Genomic DNA, 19,289 nt, shown 5'->3' with positions numbered 1-19,289 from the left:
GCCCCAGGAAGCCTGGCTGACATGCGAGTGAGGGGACTCCTAGAGAAAGGCCACACACGAGTGACAGGCCCGACTGGGGGCACAGGTGGCGGCCGGGTCACCGAGGAGGAAGCACGCTCCCTTTTCCATCAGAGACGGAGCTGGATTTAAGGTGGAATGTAAGAGGATGGGAAGCTGAGGCGGTTGGTGCCGTGCTGGCAGCCTGTTTCTGGATAACGGGGAGGGTACTCGGGTGTTAAGTTCTCATTAATTACGTGCACCACGCTACTTGTCTCTGCCATTTGTCCCTTGAATATAGAAATTCCATCTTATCTCTGCATTCCTAGTGCTTGGCACAATACCTCCCTACTCAATGCTTATAAATACTTGTTGAATAGCAGGAGGAAATTGTATTCAGAGGTAATTTTTATCAGCCATTCACCCTGGAAGAAAAGCTATGACCAACCTGGACAGCATATTGAAAAGCAGACACAGTACTTTGCCAACAAAGGTCCGTCTAGTCAAAGCTATGGTTTTTCCAGTAGTCATGTATGGATATGAGAGTTGGACCATAAAGAAAGCTGAGCACCGAAGAATTGATACTTTTGAACTGTGGTGTTGGAGAAGACGCTTGAGAGACCCTTGAACTGCAAGGAGATCCAACCAGTCCATCCTAAAGGAAATCAGTCCTGGGTGTTCATTGGAAGGACATATGCTGAAGCTGAAACTCCAGTGCTTTGGCCAACTGATGTGAAGAACTGACTAATTGGAAAAGACCTTGTTGCTGGGAGGGATTGGGGGCAGAAAGAGAAGGGGACAATGGCTGGATGGCATCACTGACGCGATGGACATGAGTTTGAGTAAACTCCTGGAGTTGGTGATGGACAGGGAGGCCTGGCGTGCTGCAGGCCATGGGGTCGCAGAGTCGGACACGACTGAGCTGAAGTGAACAGGACACCATCACAGGGTGCTTACGTCAGTGGGGTTGCCCTTCTCACATGGAAAAGGTCCGAAGCAGGAGGCTGCTCAGGCTGATTCCGCAGCTGAGTGATGTCAAGGTGTGTTGAACCTCAGATTTCCTCTCATGCTCCTGCCTGATGGTTGCAAACAGCCGTTAAAGCTCCAAATCTGTACTTATTCAAGGCGAGACAGAGGAACTGTGCCAGAGGAGCATGGATGGCCTTTCCCTTCCATGAGGAAAGGGTCAACTTTCCCCAGAAGCTTTCCAGCAGACTTCTGGTTCTGTCTTATTGACCAGAAGTCGGTTATGTCCTACACTAGCTGAGCAGGGGCTGGGGAACTAGGTTGCAGCTCATCTAGCCTCGGCAACAGAAGGTGACAGAGAGAAAAGCACCAGAGTGACTGCTGGCTCAGCCACAGCCGGCCTCTGCGTGGATGGGGCACGTGGATGGAGCGGTCGGCTCTCCAGGTACGCACAGCAAGGCGCAGGGAGGCGACATGCGCGGGGCACTGGGAACCAGGGCAGGTGGGGGTGGCAAGCCCCGGCCAGGGCTCCGTCCCAGGTGGGCTTGGCTGAAGAACTGAGAGAACTAGCCGGCGAGCAGTAGAAGGGGGCTGAGAGAAAGGTGAGGCCTGGAATGGTGGGCAGTGGGTGAGGTCACAGCTGGTCAGGACAGAATGGGGACCGGAGGTTCCAGGTCTCGGCCTTTCCATAACTCCGCACTCCTCGGTATGAACTCCCTAATGCCTGGGCGGCCTCTGACGTGGCCTCCAGAAGTCTTAGGAACCTCCACCCACAGACACTTACTCTCACAGTTTCTTCTTACAACTGCAGCAGCTCAACAGGCTCTCTGGTTTCCTGACGGCTGAATTACTGCTGCACAGCTGAATGCAGCATTATGGAAGTCTTTGCCGTCTAGTGGGGGAACTAGATAACAACCCCCGTTTAGGAGTCTGGTTTCTTTTTGAAGTGGGAGCAGAGCGCCTGGACCCGTGACCTTGTCGAGGAGCCGGGACCCCTGCAGAGGGTTCCGCTCCTGTGCTTCTGCGTTCACTGCTGGGGCTGGTTCTACACTGGCGGCCTCCCTGCAGCATGTGTCCCTGCTCACTGCCTGAGGGGGAAGGCTGGGGTGAATAGCACAGTCCAGCGTGGGGTGTCACCCCCAACACCTTGCCCTTTCTGCAATGGACCAGCCTTGCTAGAGAACGTAGGACCAAGCGTCCCTTCACCCCAGAACAGAGGGGGTGTTCCCTGAGAACCCAGAGCACGGACACGACTGCACCGGGGCCTGGGGCAGGCGGAAGACCAACTCTGCGCGGCCCTGCTGTTACAGGATAGTCTCGTGATGGGCACGTCACGTGGACACGGGGCAGCTCAGGAAACTCACAGAGGAAACGTGCAAGTTGAAGTAATGCCCAGATGCTGCGGATTTGTGATATTAGAATACCGCACAGATACTGTGCAAACGACATTGTGGTCGTCATTTCAGCCCTCTCGGCCCAACTGTCAGTCCAGTTTTAACTCTATATGTCTCTTCTCCTTGAGAAACTTAAAACCCTTAAATATGTTCTTCATTCCAGTAAGTGTAACTCCAGCCTCCCCACCAGGAAAATCTTTGCTTTGTCCTCAGATTAAAACATGCCTTTAACCAGAAGTTGCTGATATGTGAGAAATTCCATCCTCTTATTCTTTTTCACCTTTTATCGCTTAACTCAGCTTAGAGCCACAAAGACCTGGACAGCTCTCAGGTTGGGGAGTGGTGAAATGTTATATTTTGATTCCTGGCATTCTCAACGACAATATTAGGATTTTTCCCCCGGTACAGAGTTTTCCCCCTTTTTAAGTCATGAAATGCCTGTTTATATTGTGAGGATTCGGAGATACTGTAGAACTTTGTTCTACTGTATAAGATTTTTTATAAAATCTTACAGAAAAAATAATCATATAAAAAAATGAGTTTTGCCTGTGATAAAATGTGGAACAAGCCATACGTCTCTATGAAAACAGCTTTAACTGTTTTTGTTACAGACTATGCAAGAACACAGAGAAGGTGGGGAGGAATACAAGAGAAGAAAAGACTACTGTTAAATTTTCTAGTTTCTTCCCAAATTGAGCCTTCCCTGTGTCCTGCATTAGTGCCGATGGGCCCTTTGATGGAACTGTCGGCTGGCCCGTCCCTCACATAGACCTCTTAGAGCTCCAGCCAGTTTACTTGTGCCAAAGAAAAGCGAGTTCATCGGCTTTTGAAAAATGGATTGTTCACTATCATTAATTACATTGGAATCCTCCCACATCCAGTTTTCTCTCTGAAGGCTGCTAACTTCTGTCACGTTGAATGATGATGGTTTTGAAAAGTAAGAAAAAATTGTCTAGTTAACTTAGGGAAGAATACATTTAAGTTATTCAGCCTAAATTTGGAGGAAAGTGTTTAAAAGAATCATTAGATCAATGTCGTTGCTGACTTATAAGTTTCCAAGTTGCATTTCCTCTGTTTATACTTAACCAAAGGGGCTTCCCTGGTAGCTCAGCTGGTAAAGAATCCGCCTGCAATGCAGGAGACCTGGGTTAGATCCCTGGGTTGGGAAGATCCCCTCTGGGAGGGCATGGCAATCCACTGCAGTATTCTTGCCTACAGAATCCCCATGAACAGAGGAGCCTGGCAGGCTACAGCCCATGGGATCGCAAAGAGTTGGACATGACTGAGCAAATAGGCACAGTGGCCCCTAAACCATTTTAAAAACTGATAAGAATACTTAAAATGCAATAGCATGAAATAATTGTTATTATTTTAAAATAATAATGAGAGAATCAGGGCCAAAGGAAAGTAAAGGTAGAGAATACAACAAAATGAGATGCAGAGTTAGACCACAAAATGCAATTGTGGATCAGTAGGACTTCCTGAAGGTCTCTTTAAGTTAATCTGTTTTGCAGTAGGGTAATACTTTTTTTTAATGCAAAGTGTACTTACAAAACGTTCTGTTAGGAAATTGCTGTAATGGCCATTAGAGGAAATTGCATTTCACAGTCTCGCATCAGCAGCTGTGTCTACTTGTTGTGGATGCAAGATACTTCTTGTCCTAGTCCTTCTCCTCTGCGACCCCCTTCCTGACTGCCTGAATGCCACTTCATCAGGTGGTAGATGTTTGTATCTGCCTTAGCATTTGTTTTCTCAGCTAACTGGTACCTAGCTAATTTAGGAAAATTCTAACCTTTAGAAACCAAATGAAGTGATAAAATTAGATAAATTGCATGAACCAACCTGTAAATTTCTCGATTTAGCAGGATTCAACTGAATTAATGTGTGTCCTCCTGGCTTTTGTCTGGATTAATAGGAATACCCTGAATAGGGTTCCTTCAGCTGATCTTTACCACCCTTATTTTAAGAAATAGATTTAAAATTGCCAAAGTTGAGATATAATAATATATCACTGTGACATTTTGATTATCTGTTTAACTTCATAGCAACTGATTATTACAGTTCTATTTGAAAGAGTAATTTTTTGTTGTTTTTTTTAAACTCAGGGAGTTTGGGGTTAAAAGCAAACAGCTACAGAAATGATCTTTCATGACAAATACTAAATGAAAGTCATGTGACTTGATGCCAGTGCTTCCCCCTTGTTTTCTTCCCTCAGCCCAGTGTTTCTTTCCCTAATATGGTGAATCCTGAACTGATTTTTGCTTTAAGTATTGTTTTCACTGTTCTGAATGAGGACCACGAGCAAGGTGCTGTTCATTTAGAAAGACTCCTGGGCTTTGAAACAAGAAACCTTGGTTCAGGTTTGAGGTCAACTAGCTCCCAGCTCTGTGACCTTCGGTGCATTTACTCCCTGGCACATCATTCCAAAGGCGCAGGCTGCAGAACCTTCTGGCTGAATGTTGGGCTCCAGAGTCCCCTGTGCAGATAGATACAAGTAAACCAGTGAGTACACGTGTGCGTGCTAAGTTGCTTCAGTCAGGTCTGACTCTATGCGACCCCATGAACTGCAGCCTGCCAGGCTCTTCTGTCCATGGATTCTCCAGGCAAGAATGCTGGAGTGGGCTGCCGTGCCACTCCAGTATTACTGCACAGTTATCTGTTAAAATGATAGACCAGCTGCCAAACCTTTTTAACTCTTAGTAGCTAGAAGTCATTTAATGAACTTGGTTGAACGGTTGAGCCACACTGCACCAGGTGCTTCTTCGCCATCCAGAGACCTCCATCACTGTAACGTGTGGTCTTTGATGAGGCTGGCTTGAGTCCTCAGCAGACGTTGACTGGGCACCCACCGTATGCCAGCCCCTGGGCTCCTGTGGAAGTGCAGAGACAGAGTGTGACCTTTTCCCAGGAGGGGCTTGTGGTTCAGCGCACAGAGTAATGCACTCACCGAAAGAAAAAGACAGCGTAGTCGCTCAGCCGTGTCTGACTCTGCGCGACCCCATGGACTGCAGCCCTCCAGGCTCCTCTGTCCAGGGAATTCTCTCTGAGGATTGCGTGAAGACGCAGAGGCAGTGCCGCGATAGAGAATGAACAGCGGGTTGTGGGGGCAGATAGGAGGGGCAGCACAGCCTGCCCTGGAAGGGCCAGAGGTTAGGAAAGGAATGGTGGCTGCCCTGGGCTCTCACGGTTCTGCAGGGCTTCACTGGTGGAGGGAGGCTGAAGCAGTGGGGATGGACCCACAGACCAATGTAGTTGGTGTTGAGTGTGTGGAGCTACCAGCAGTGTGGTGTCCCCCCTGCGGGCGGTGGGAGCAGGTGAGGGGAGGGACGCAGAGCTTCAGGAGCCCCACCGAGATGCTGATTCCATCCTTGGCAGTGGACAGCCACGCAGGCATCGGAGCAAACCACAGACAGCACCTTCCAGCTGGGCCACCCAAACAGAAGGCGGCTGAAGACACGGAGGCTGGCTGAAGATGGGCTACACCACGAATGACGGCGAGGGCTGGCTGCAGCCGTGCAGAGAGAAGAGGAGGGCAGAATGGTCTTGAGATACACTGAGAATTAGCCAGACTCAGTGGCTGGTTGAACACGCTGAGTTAGAATGACCTGACCGTTGGTCAGGAGAACGTAACTGGAAGAAGTTGTTGGAAACAAAACGTCACGCCTCAGGAATGGGCAGCACCTCCCAGGAGTGAGGACCACATTCTCCACGAGCGTCTTTGGTGTGGGGCCATGGCCTCAGAAGTGCGTCTGCACGGTTCAGGCTGTTTTAAAGCATCTCTTGGGTCGTAGGTGTTAATCTGTGGCTCTCCATACGTGCTCACCTCACTTTTCTTTCTCCAGTTATGTACCTTTATACATTAATGTTGTTCATTTGCCAGTTAATCAGGCCTTGGTGTTCAATTAATTGAGTCTGTCTTTTTCCAGAGTAATTATTTGCTTTCTTTACTACTTGGCTGTTATCCTCAATGGATGTCATTAATATATCTATTAGCCTTATATTTATTCTTTTGTTCTGGGGTAATTTTTTGAGTAGATTTAATATTGCCTCCATTTGGTCTTATTTATTCAAAGTTACTTATATGACCAATTCATTATAATGATAAATATTACTCTATAGCACAGTTATTCATTTAGTGCTTTCGTGTATTTCTTTTGGTCTGCCCATGCAGACATTTGAGGATAAATACAAATGTTTTTCCCATATAATTATCCCTCCCCTACATCTAATCCTTAGAAGTGGTGGTGTGTTCACCAGAGATCACTTGCATGGATGCAAGCAGCTCTTAAAATCCTTTTTCCTCTTTATTAAGAAGCAAAGTGCCAAATTAAATGAGAAAAGAGTTCCTTACAGCCAAACTGGAGCCAGGAAAAGCTGCGGACCCTCTGTCCTGGTCTCACTGCGCCTCGTGCACTGACTTGACAGGTCTCCCCGGAGGCCCCACCGTGCTGTGTGCGAGTACAGCGCTGTCTGTCCTTCCCCCCAGACTCAGCAAGCTCGGCCTTCCGTGCAGGTGGCCTCTGAGCTGGGGAGACACTGACATGGTGATCATGCTTTTAGCGGCAACTTGATGCTCTAGCACCAGACTTGAACGCACGAAGGAAGGGAAGCCCCAGCAGGCATATAACTCAGTGAGAGCAGACCTCATCAGACAGCCTTCTGACAGGGCCATCACGCAAAGGCTCTGCCCACGGCGGGCCCCAGAATTCTCCCAGTCAGCCAAGACCGGGTTCCACATCTGGGGTCAGCATCTCAGAGCCAGCACTGCCCACAGTCCTGAGCAGTAAGGCTCAGACCGCTTTAGGGGAGGAAAACCTAACCGTCTTATGTTCTGTGTCTGGAGCCTACAAATTAAACTGTCAAAAAAGACTAACACAAGGGAACATGTACACATTTTATTTCATGTTAATATTTTTATATAACATGGAGGGCGCCTCATAGAAAAGTGACAACCCCAGGAAAGCAGTTAGACCTAAGGTTTATTTTTACAAAGGGCCATAAATTGTGGAGCGGGGACAAGACAAAGGGACAGGATGTTATTGGAAATTGGCTAGGAGATACATCGGGGAAACTGACAGAAGACAAGGATTATTTGGGTGTGGTTTGTGCAGACCCATCTCAGCCTCAGCTCCCCATGTTTGCTGATAAGAATGTTCTTTCCTTCCTGGTACCAGAAGGACACCTTTCTCGTGGGAGGCTTATGCCCTGCTTCTGGCAGAATGGACAGGACAGAGTGCTTCCCACATCTGCTGTTTCTCCATTGCCTTCAGCTCAAGATAACCCAGTGCCAGAGTGGCGTATTTGTGGGTGGAACATCCTGCTCCCCATCATCCTGACTTGACTTTGGACTTGGCTATGGGATCTGTACGGTCAGGACCTTCTGGAAGAAGGGGCGGGGAGTGTACTGACGCTCTCCGCTGCAGCTGCTGGAACTCGCGCCTCTGCGGTCAGCTGCTAGAGGGTTAGAGGGGGTACAGGCAAGCGCCTGGTGTGCAGCAGGCGTCCTGTGTCCATTCGCTGCTGTGAGAGGAAGGTCTGTAAAGAGCCTGTGGTGAGTGAGCAGGACTTGCCCTTTGAAACTGTCAGCACAGCGCCTGGGACCCCTCTGACCCCTGACGGGGCTGCCCGGGGAGAAGTTTTCGTATGGCTCAGCATTTCCCACAACGTAACCATGTTAGTGGAGCAGGGAAACTGTGAAGGCATCCGGAGCCTCCCTTTGCTGTCTCACGTCTCCAGGTCTCTTCTCTGCCTTAACGTGCGAATGCTCCGTGTGGCTCTCCCACAGACACACAGTGCGTGCTGGGAGGCGGGGGTCCACATGTCACCTCCGACTCCACTCACCTGAGGCTCCTGAAAGCACCAAGGCAGCGGGAGGGCTCCCCAGATCTGCTGAGTCACCCTTCTCTGCCTGCATTGTTGATCATACACTAGACCGCCGTGCTTCTAGGAAGCCTCCGTTTTGCAGAAGAACGCAGTGAGGCGAGCTCCCCGCTGTGCCTCCGCATATCGACCATGGGCTTCTCCCTCTCTTCATCCATTGAAGTTCTTCCTGTAAGGTTTTTGGTAAATGCAGTCTATCACGCTTGTGTGGCTTTTGATGCAAGGTGGACACTTTGAATATTTTAGTAGGTAAAGAAGATGGAACTCCTTTAAGTGAGTCTGCTCCACGTTAAAATGACTTTTGCATACCCACTGAGAATGTGCCCTTGTTGATTCTGGACGGGGCTGTTGGGTCGAGGAATCACAGGCAGTAATGAGGCCACAAACCACCTTGCTCTGAGCACTTAAGTGTATTGAAAAGTTGGCCTTGGGTTTAAGCCAAGTAATAAAAGTTTCATGCACCTCAAAGTGAGAGCATGCTGCAGATTTCTGTTCTGAGGTCACTGCTGCTGAAATGTAATTGGTAGGGAGGAAGCCCTTCTGACTTGACCAGTTAGACCCGGTGTCTGCACAGTTGTGGTGCACATCCAGAGAGCGGGGAGCTGGACCTTGGACGTGCACAGTTAGCAGAAGAATGTCAGATACTGAGGGAGAAACCCAGGGAGATGCCGTGAAGGGTTTTGTCAGCCGTGCAGCACTTTGCTCTCCGGCACTGCTGTGCACCTCTGTCACTTCCGTGTCTGCTCACCAAGGATGCTCTTACGTGACCGGGGATACTCTTACTTGGCCAGGAAGAGGCACCACCTTTGAGAATGGCCCAGAAGCTCTAAGTAGCGACTGTGACATGGCTGGTTACAGGGACAGCCTGTGGCCAGGATCCTTCAGCTGCACCGTGGCCCAAAGGGAGAGGAGGAGTGTGCCCAACAGGTGAACACTCCCAGGGCCAGCTGGGGCAGAATGAGGAGAGATGGGTTTGTGCTCATCATCAGGGCTGGTTTTTCAGCTGCATTTTGGGTTTGACCAATTATGTGTACTTTTTTGTTTTGGTAGGCACATACCAAGCGTCATTCTACTATTATTCAGTCAGTGTTAATATAAATAGTAGTGAAATAAATAGTAATAACTTGTAAATGCAGATGTTCGCTCAGTTTTCTTCAATCTTCCAGTTTTGTAAATAAAATTAAATCTTAACACAAAAATACCCAAACACCTACTAGATGATTCACAGAGATGTCATGGAAATAAATTATGTAATGCATGAAAATATTTTGACCTACTTGAAAGAAAGATGTAATAGCAGGTCTCCTGCCTCGCAGATTCTTTACCATCTGAGCCACCAGGGAAGCCGGTTACAGGTTATTTGTATTATAAACAGCCAAGCCAGCAAACATCTCAAGGCAGAACAGCATCCAGGTCAGGATAACCATCCCCCTGTGACAGTGAGGGTCTTCCATGCCCACCCCGCCTGTGACATCCCAGGAGACACAGAGGCTAACTGCATCTTTAAATTCTTAGAGTTTTAGACCAGACAGAGTGTTAGAGACGCGTCTTCTCTATGAACAGCAAAATTAAAGCTCACCGAAGGGTGAAAGTGCTTCTGGATTTTGTGAGTAAAGCCAGGGAGGGATGTAATTTTTGTGCTTCTTTGCATAAATTTACATACAGAGGTCAGAGCCCTTCAATGCCTTGTAGGTAAAGCAAAGTTAGCTCATGGCCTCGCTGTGCTGGACTCCTTATTCAGGGGTGGAGGGAACCCAGGCCTAGCTGGTCCCTCAGGTGCTTTCAAAGCCAGGATGCTCTTGGGATGCTCACCACGGTATTGACCTTCCTTTCCAGTCACGAATTCTGGGTCCCACAACCATCCATATTTACCTCCTGGTTTCTGGTTTTACAGATGATTACTATATCTCTGGAATATTTTTAAGTCTTTTTTTTTTTTCCCCTTCTGAATAACCCAGCCAGTATTCTGCTACTTCACACATTCTCAAAAGGGGGAGCGAGTACCACCCTGCACTTCTCTGCTCTGTCAGTTATCCTTAATGATGTGTTGAGCACAAGCTTGGTGACTTATCTATGTCCCCTGTCCTCTCTCCTGGCTTGCTTATCCTTGCTGGTGAGTAATGGCAGGAGAAAAGGATAACAAACAAAAGTCACTTTATTTGGCCTCATTTTAGCAGCGCTGTTAGTAAATTTTAATGAAGGCACTTGAGTTGAGACCAGATTGTTCTATTTCTGTTGTTTTCTAGAGGAATTTCTATTGTTCATGCTTTATTTTCTCCCTTGAAGTGGAAAATCCAGAAGTAATTGAATATACTACCATAGATAGTTCTTCTTTAAATCATTTAAAGGCCCTGTCTTACATTGGCATGGTTCACACTATAATTTTGAAGTAAAATTTTAAAAATTGCATTCTGTATTTTTCTAAATTTTAACTCTTACTACACAATGAAAGCTTGAGTTTGCCTTTTCGGTACAAGGTCAAGCTCATGTCTGGTAGATGAGGGGGTCATGGGAGAAGAAGGCAGAAAATCCCGTCCCTTCCCATGGCGCATTGATGTCACGATGGTACTTTTAAAGGAAGCGTGGCCAGTTCCATGAGGAGAGGACTGGTAGGTGTGAGGACAGTTAGTGCTTGAGTGGTGCCTTGGCTGTCCCCCGCAGGGGTGTTTGCAGAACTCCGCAGATGAAGCACAGTTGGTCCCTCACCCCCCTTGGTCCAGGATCGGGTGAGAAGGGCCCTGTGGGCCGAGCTGTCCGAGTCCAGCTTGCAGGGCGCCGCACTATCCACACGGGCGTGCCTAAAACCCGGAGACCGGGGGGTGCGCCTCTCTGCCATGGCGCCAAACAGCATTTTAGAGGTGGCCTTTACTTTGATAAATTGGTTTACATTCTGAAAAATCTTGTTTGCGACAAAATGTCAGTGGCAATGAAGATAGATCCAAGTGGTAACTGGAAGTTTAATTTTGATGAATTGTAGGTTAAAGTTCCTAAATGGTTTTAAGCATCAGAAAGAAAGCCTGGATGGAAATACTCCTCAACTTTTCCTCCAGGGCCTGAGGGGACATCTGCTGCAGGACGAAGGTGCCTTTCTTTCTTTCCATTGTTTATTGAGGGGTTTTTGTTTGTTTTGTTTTTGTGTTTTTCTGGGTGCTTTTTGGCATGCCCCTGCGAGGCCTGTGGGATCTTGGTTCCCGTGTATGGAAAGTGTGGAGTCTTAACCACTGGACCACCAGGGAAGTTCCTTTTTTTTTTTTAAAGAGAATGTTACTTTTAAAAAATCTCTGTAGAACTGTACCTAAAATCTGCAGTTATGTAAAAATGGTTTTTAGGTCATAATATTTTGAGTACACTTTTTCTTGGATGTACATAATTTTCATATTTAATATTTAATGCTTATTATAAGCCATAAATTTACCGTAACTTCTTTGATTGTTTTATTATTGGATATTTTAGATGAGGGTTTGAATTCCACAAAGGGGACCAAGTAGGAGGTTGGCAGAAGTTCTTAGAAGTGGGCTTTCAGAAGTCTGTGACCACAGGGGAAGGAATTCCCAGCGCCGTCTCTTTGGCGCCCTAGAAGGTTTTTGTCTCTGTTTGCCCTTCTCTTACACTCTCCTGTCAACTGCAGCCGTGGGTTTACTGACAGGTCTGTCTTTCCCATCACCACACCTGGGCACCTGGACTTAGCTGGAGAAGCGTCACCGCTTTGGCAGACTGGCGCCACCTCACTGGGTGTTGCCCAGCTCCGCTGACTTCTCATTGGACAGCGAACGCTGGGAGCCTGCCTGGCTCCCCGTTTCTGAAATAATTGCTTTAAACCCCTCTGCTCAAGCTTCCAATCCTCCTCAATCCTTTTTTCCTTATAATTTTGCTTTCTGATGTATACTTCAGAAGTCATAACATAATAGAACAAACTCAATTGTCTTAGCTAATTTCACTGGGTTTTTTTTTTTTTTTCCACTTTTCATTGGTTTGGCACATTTTTAAAATAACTTATCTCTTATTTTCCTATGAGCTATTACTGTCTTTCTAAACTGTTAGGAAATATTTCTAATTTAATAAACTCTGCTTTACTTTATTAATAATCAAGCTGGGTAAGCCATTAATTTTCATCTGAGTATGGCTTTGACTACATTCCAAAGATTGTATGCATTGACTTTTTCATTATTTTAAAAATATTTCCTTATTATGCGGCAAATTTTTTTTTCCTTCTCCCAGCTGTTATTACAAGCGTGTTTGCAGAACTCCAGGGTGTCTCTTGGTGTGCATGCTGCGCTGCACTCCCTGAGTGCACGCCGTCATGCTCTTGCTGAGGTCACCGGCAGCCTCTTAACCGCTCTCTCCCATGGGACTCTGCCCAGGCCTCCTTCTGCCTTTTCTAGGACAAGTGGCGTTCCTGTGTCCTCCCTGCTTGTAAGGTGGGCCTCCTTGTCCCCATCTTTCCTGCTGGCACCTTGTCTGCTTTTAAGTATTGGCACCATTTCTCCTGGGCTGTGTCCCAGGCTAGCTTCTCTTCCCGTTCAGCGGCTGTCCTCAGAGCAGACTTGTCTACCCCTGCCGTCCTGCCTCATTCTTCTTTGTCAGGGATTTTCAGGTTTATTACCAACTTGGACCGTCTCACCGGAGATCCAAAGCCACGTTTCTGGTAGCCTGCTGGACATATCTGCCTTGTTGTCCCAGCATTGCCTTTAAAAAAACCTTGTAGAACCTTTTATTGTTATCTGTTAATACCAAACACTCGCTTCCTCTTTTCCCCAGGGCACTGCTTTAGTTTGATCCGCTGTGGTACGTGTCCTGGCTGTGTGTATTTATCTAAATATATTTCCTTTCCCAATCTCTTCTCTCACACATTGAATCTTCTCTGATTTTTCTTTATTATGGTAAATTACCAGCACTTCAAATTATTAATAATTATAATAATTTAGAGAGTGAGGCTTCCCTGGTGGCTTAGTGATAAAGAATCTACCTGCCAACGCAGGAGACACGGGTTCCAGCCCTGATCCAGGAAGATCCCACATGTCACAGGGTGACTGAGCCTGTGCTCTAGAGCCTGGGAGCCGCGTCCACTGCAGCCTGTGCCCTGGAGCCTGGTTTCTGCAACCAGAGAGGAGCTCACACAGTAACGAAGACCCAGCACAGCCAAAAATAAATTTAAAATTATTTAAAGCATTTAGAAAGCATAAACTCCAGTAATCAAAAGTAATTTGGAGCATGCTCTCTCTTTATATTTTTTCTGTATTTAACATAATTGAGATCATCCTGAGTATAGACTTAATATCTTTCATTTCAGAAAACTTAACATCAGAGGGTAAAGTTAGATTCCATATTCAGCAGCTTCCACCAAAATTAATTCCAAAAAGATCAAAGAGTTAAACATAAAAAGATAGGCCCAAAAAGTTCTCAGGAGTCCATGGGTGAGTATTTGTTGTGATCTCACAGTAGAGAAGACTTGTACATACGATGTTTAACCAGAAGTCGTAATATAAAAAGTGATACACTTGACGGAACGGAACACTTGTACGTGACAGAGCACACAAACGTAAAGTCAGATGGCAGTCCAGGGAGGACATCACGACTCATCCCAAAGGGGTAGCTTCCTCAGCACCATCTTACAAATCAATCAGAAAGATCACTCAGTTAAGAAAAGGCAGAGAATATTAACAGAGACACAAATGGCTTTAAGCTTGTGAAAAACTGGTCGGCAGCACTAATAACAAGCAAAAATGTAATGTAAAGTGAAATGAGAGGCCGTCTTTCACCTGTCAGGTCAGCAGAGATCAGAAAGTTTGACCGCACACGTTGGCAGTGGTGCTGGAAGCAAGCATGTACACAGTTCTGGTGGGAGCGTGTGCTCATCCTTCTGTAGAGAGAGCTTGGGCGATGTTTTATTAAAACCACATATACACATGGCTTTGCTGTACCACTTCCATATCTGTGAGTTGACCGCATATACACACATGCACATGATGCTACAGGAAAGAGAAATATTGATTGTGATCGCAAGATTGGAAACTAAGTACCCATTCGTTAGTAGGTGAAAGTCGCTCTGTCGTGTCCCGACTCGGCAACTCCATGGACTTCCAGGCCAAAATTCTGGAATGGTTAACCTTTCCCTTCTCCAGGGGATCTTCCCAACCCGGGGAGCGAACTCAGGTCTCCAGCATCGCAGGCGGATTCTTTACCAGCTGAGCCACCAGGGGTATGAGTGGCCCACTGATGGTGGGTCTCTGTGCTGTGGGTCAGCTCGTTTGTACTGATAGGAAGTGATTGCTCGGATGTATCTTAATTCAGGACTTAAAGGTGCAGAGTGTGTTTAGAGCTCCACTGTTGCGAAGAGGAATATACACATGGAGGTTTACTACGAACCCAGTGTCTTTGGGAGACTTCACAGGAACCTGCATCTAATGGAGCAGAGCGTTGGGGGCCAGAGGGAGACTTCCATACCTCTGGCTTTGGTACCTGTGACTTTAAGGGTTTGGAAGCGTCTCTTTTAAAAGCTGCATGATGTCGTAATTTGTGTAGCCGCTTCTCTGTTGTTGAACATTTAATTAAGGTGGTTTCTATTTTTAATGTTTATAAACTTTTCTGTAGTGAATATCTTTCTGTATACAACTTTGTTATTTCTGCAGGCTGTTTCTACAGGATCACTAAGAGTAGAATTAGTGGATAAAGGATTATGAACATTATTATAGATTATGATGCCCTTTTCCCCACAGGAAGTGTAGTTCATATCCCAGCATGAAGCTGTACATGCCCTTAAAAAAAAAATCTGCTGATTTGATGGACAGGAGATTCTGCCCTGTTTAAATGTACGCTTCTGTGATTACAGCTGAGGCTAAGGCCTCATATATTTATGTCACCCTTCTCTAAGTTTAGCCACTCTAGGCTCCCTTGTGAATTACTGGTGCACACCTCTCACTCATTGACTGTGGCCCTTCTCTCCTTCTACTCGATTTACTAAGGACGTTAATCTTTTGTCTTATTTGTTCCTAACTGGGTTACGTCTTTAAGGACATGGAAGAGTTAGCCAAGAAGTCAGGCTGGAGAAATAGCAGGCCAGCCGTCAGGAAACTCCGGGTCTTCCGGTGAGGCGGGAGTCGATGGTTCCTCCTGGACGTGGTGCTTGACGGGGTGGGATCGAGGACCAGGGACGCCCCGTCCGTGCTAATGCACTTGACCCTGTGGGAGCAGGAAAGCAGCAGGCGGGGCATTCACGGGCTTGCTTACCGCTTCCTCCCAAGTCTGCCAGCCCTTGGTCTCCAGAGGGGCTTTTTCTGATAGTAACTTTGCCTCCTGACTCCCTGTGCTCCTCACTGATCAGTGTCCTCCTCCTCAAAACAGTGAGGCTCAGTTGTTCCACTTACACTTACTGCTTATGTCAATAGCTCTTTCCCTCATAATGCTCTCAACCACTTTTCCTAAGACTTGCTTGGCACTTAAACTATTTGTAGCAATACTTGAAGTACCGTTGGAGGGTGAGATGATCTTTCTACTCTTTGTGATGCCAGAGACAGTTTTTGGTTTTTTTAATGCCTTGGCGAATGAATAGCAGCTTGGCTTATACCAAGTACAGCTGAAAATCACAGAGTCTGTTCAGCTGTTTGCAGAATCTAGTTCTACCACTTTCTGGGCCATTTTATTATTATAATTATTATTATGATTACCTCTGAGTTGCAGTGTGTGCTTGTTAAACCGGATAGTGCATGTCCCATTCTGAGCAGAGTCTCCTGTGCCTGGTCCACGGGCCACACGTCATAGATGGACCCTCCATACGGTTTGCAAATGACTGGAAAACAGCTGTTTTCTTTGCGGACTTCTGAAAATAGAAAGCTGAGGTTGTACTTATCTGTGTTGCATTCATTATTACCAGCTTAAAGTTCTTTTTTTGTCCTTTCTGGAGGTATTTTTCTTCTGACCTTGGAGTTCAAGGTTTTATAAGTAAATATCTTGACATGGTCATCTGGTTATTAAATCTCCATGAACCCTCTCAATATATTGTTACCAGTTTTGAGACATTGTCTCCCACTGTCACTTAAACTTCCTACTCAGTCCAGTTTGTCCACGCTTACTGTTCATGGACTGTAAAGCATCTTGGCGTCATCTCCACTCTCAGCTGCGGCGGGATCCCAGTATAAACCACACGTGTTGCCATCCACAGGAGAAGGAAACAGAGGGTGGGGCGAGGTTGGAGAGCTGACCCCAGGGTGGCATCCGTCACTGTCTTGGTACCCACATGCCTACATGTACGGCACCTGGCTGCACCTTGTCTGGCTTGTCTCTACACGTTGAGGGTCAGTTGTCCGTGTTAATGGAGGGAAGCCAGACGCAAACGGCTCTGAGGAGCATTGTCTGGAGCCCCATGTGACTTATCCAGATCACCTCCCTAAGCCTGTTTGCTCAGTCATCCCAGGAGAGGAATGGATGGGTCTGTGCCCAGAGCAGCGAGCAAAGGGGATTCTCCCAGGGGCCCAGCAGACAGCTGATTCCTAGGAAAACTCTTGTGAATTCATTTAAAAGCATTGTTTCAGACACACTGACACCTTTTCCTCTCTTTCCCTGCATTCATTTAGAACTTACGCCATCAGGAGGATAAGAGACGCCTTCAGAGAAAACAAGAATGTGAAGGATCCCGCAGAAATTCAAGCCCTGGTGAATAAAGCCAAAAGAGACCTGGGTATAATCCGTCGGCAGGTAAGATGGCCAAGGGCATTAAGCTTTCACACGTCCCCCGTGATTGGATGTCACAGCTTTGGTGTTTGTGAGTCACACCCAGGATCATGAGACTCTCTTCCTCTTGCTCATGTGGACAGAGATGAGCTGTCCTGTCACTCAATCAAGGGGTGTGCGAAGGAAGTGCCAGCTGTCCGAATTCCCAGGGCACAGGTCCTCTGGAGAAGCTGGGTTCCCACCCTTTACTAGATGATGGTGCTTTAAGTATGGGAAACCTTGTTAAAATTTCGTCTCTTTGTTAGATGCATTGCACATTGATATGTGTATGTATGTCAAAGAGTGTAAATATATTCTACTTTTCCCAGTGTTTTAAGATCATAACTCCAAACAGTGCCGCCCTTTTCCTGGGGACGCCGTTGCTGGCGATGAGCCTGAGTTTTGTCGCCACGTGGCAGTGTGTCTGCAGGTGTGAAGTGTGGCTGCAAAGCGTGGCTGCGTTGCCCCGACCCCGCAAGGACCCGGCGATGGTTTTGTTTGCTCTTGTGGAAGAGCCGGCCGTCGCCGTGGCCTCTCGCTCTGCTCTTCTCGAGAGGTGGACGGGGCCCCTGCTGCAGCCTGGCCTCCGGGTGGGGCGACGTGTCCTTGTCTCTGCGGAGTTGATCAGGGCGCCAAAGGCGGAGCGGCCTGCTGCCCGCTGGTTTTCCCACCCTCTGAAAAGTCCTCCTTTCCGCTTTTTTTTTCTTAATTCAGCACTGGCCACACCGTAAGCTCCGCTTTGCCTCCCCTTGTTTATCGCTCGTCCTCGCAGGGAGTTTGTTTAACTGCGGAAGGACACCCTTACATTTTCCCAAGGCCCATGAGTGTATTAGAGGGGCTCCTTCAGCGTCGTCAGGAGATCCCAGCGTGGCTGGCGTGATGTCATATCGTGACTTGTGACGTGTATCGGATATATACTTATATCTCCGACCCTTCTTCATGCTTGACTCGAAACCATTCATGAAGGAAGCAGTACTAAAAGCTGGTTTTCATCTTATGTCACAGTTCATAGTCCTGTTGTGTTGCCTGCATCATAGAACAGCCCTTCTGTAATAACCGTTCAGATTCCAACAGCTCTTTTGAGTCCTGCAGTTTTCTAGGAGTAGAATAACTCAGCCATTCCTAAGAGATGAGCTTTAACTAAAGGCATGAAGAGGTAATAGGATCGTCAGAAAAAGAAACTGGTCTGCAGATTTCCAAGGATGCCAGTAGTGGCAGAGAAGTGAGTTGCCCTTTTGAAAACTCTAGAAGGATGGCCTGCGCCAGGCATCAGTGGGGGAGTTTTACAGGATCCTTTAGTACTCGAACTTGGGAAAACAAGCTGCCTGCATGTTTATTTTGCATAAATTCAGGAAGATGCAGTTTTTGGCATTTTCCCACACAGAGGTTGGCAAGTGCCTCCAAAACAGTCTGGTTTTCTCTTTTACTGTAAAGTTGCTCAGAGTAGGAGCTGCTGAGAAAAGGGACCTGTACATAATCTTGCCACCATTTCTTGTTATATAATTGTCTGTGTCACTTCTCAGTTTGAAATGTTTTATTTTTTTTTAAAAATGGATAGACTGGCTCTCACCAGACATGGCCAGTGAATCCGCACAAACCAGTTTCAAACCCTGGGCTGCGGGCCGGCCCTCCCCAGGACAGCCTGCCAGGCGGGCCTTTCTTGATGGGGCGGGGCGGGGGCGTGCAGCCCGCTTCCGGGCACAGGGCTTCTCTGTTACCCGTCAGAGCAGCGGGGGCCTCCCTATTGTGTCAATTCTGTGCCGAGTCCCAGCGTCACATTGACTGCAGCTACCTTACGAGATGGCCGAGACTCTCGGAGCCGCCTCACGCTGAGCTGGCCAGGCTGACCTTGGCCTTGAGGCCGTAAATCAAACTGCATCGGTCAGTCTCCACACTGCTGCTGTGATCGCTGTGGCCCACCTCCCTCCCTGCCCCCTGCGGTCTGTTCCCCACAGGCTGTAGGCTGAGCTTTCTAAAAGAAAGTCAAAGCAGGTGACATGCCTTCTCGAAACCCTCCGGGGGCTCCGTGGGCCGGCCCATCTCCCCCGCCGCAGCATCCCAGTGACCCCCTTGCTGCCCCGGGCACCGCCCCCTCCCCCCGGCCTGACCCTCCTGGAGCCCCAGTCCACCTCGCGTGAAGCAGCCTCCCCAGACCGTCCCGGAGCCGGGCTCCCCTTGCCGCGCCAGGCTTCACTCAGACGGCTTGAGTCACAGAGTCAGTCAGTGGGTGATAACGTGTGACACCCTCAGACAGCCGACACGTCACAGTGCTTGCACGCTGGTCAGTCAGGAGGCCCAGCCCGGCTCCCTGTGGCGGCGGCTCTTCATTGTTTGGGGACTGGATGA

At 47.7% G+C, this 19,289-nt stretch overlaps 1 protein-coding gene and 1 long non-coding RNA gene across 5 annotated transcripts in view; one reads left to right on the top strand and one right to left on the bottom strand.

Moving 5' to 3' along the window:
* The window catches only part of LYRM4 (LYR motif containing 4), an 86,725-nt gene that overhangs the window by 4,988 nt on the left and 62,448 nt on the right, over positions 1–19,289 (top strand). For all 4 annotated transcript variants that reach the window (XM_070456998.1, XM_070456997.1, XM_070457000.1 and 1 more), the window contains exon 2: positions 16,808–16,928. In XM_070456998.1, coding sequence (XP_070313099.1) covers positions 16,808–16,928 — 121 coding nt within the window. The remainder of the gene's footprint in view (positions 1–16,807; positions 16,929–19,289) is intronic.
* Positions 6,874–19,162, bottom strand: LOC139031588 (uncharacterized). Its single transcript, XR_011484081.1, has 3 exons — positions 19,073–19,162; positions 15,902–16,053; positions 6,874–15,416 (listed from the first exon to the last, which is right to left on the bottom strand). It is a non-coding gene; the product is annotated as an uncharacterized lncRNA (long non-coding RNA).

The sequence above is a fragment of the Odocoileus virginianus genome, chromosome 27 (genome assembly GCF_023699985.2).
Source record: "Odocoileus virginianus isolate 20LAN1187 ecotype Illinois chromosome 27, Ovbor_1.2, whole genome shotgun sequence".
NCBI lineage: Eukaryota > Metazoa > Chordata > Mammalia > Artiodactyla > Cervidae > Odocoileus > Odocoileus virginianus.
Note: the sequence above shows the minus strand (reverse complement) of the source record. Positions and strands in the feature narration are given on the sequence as shown.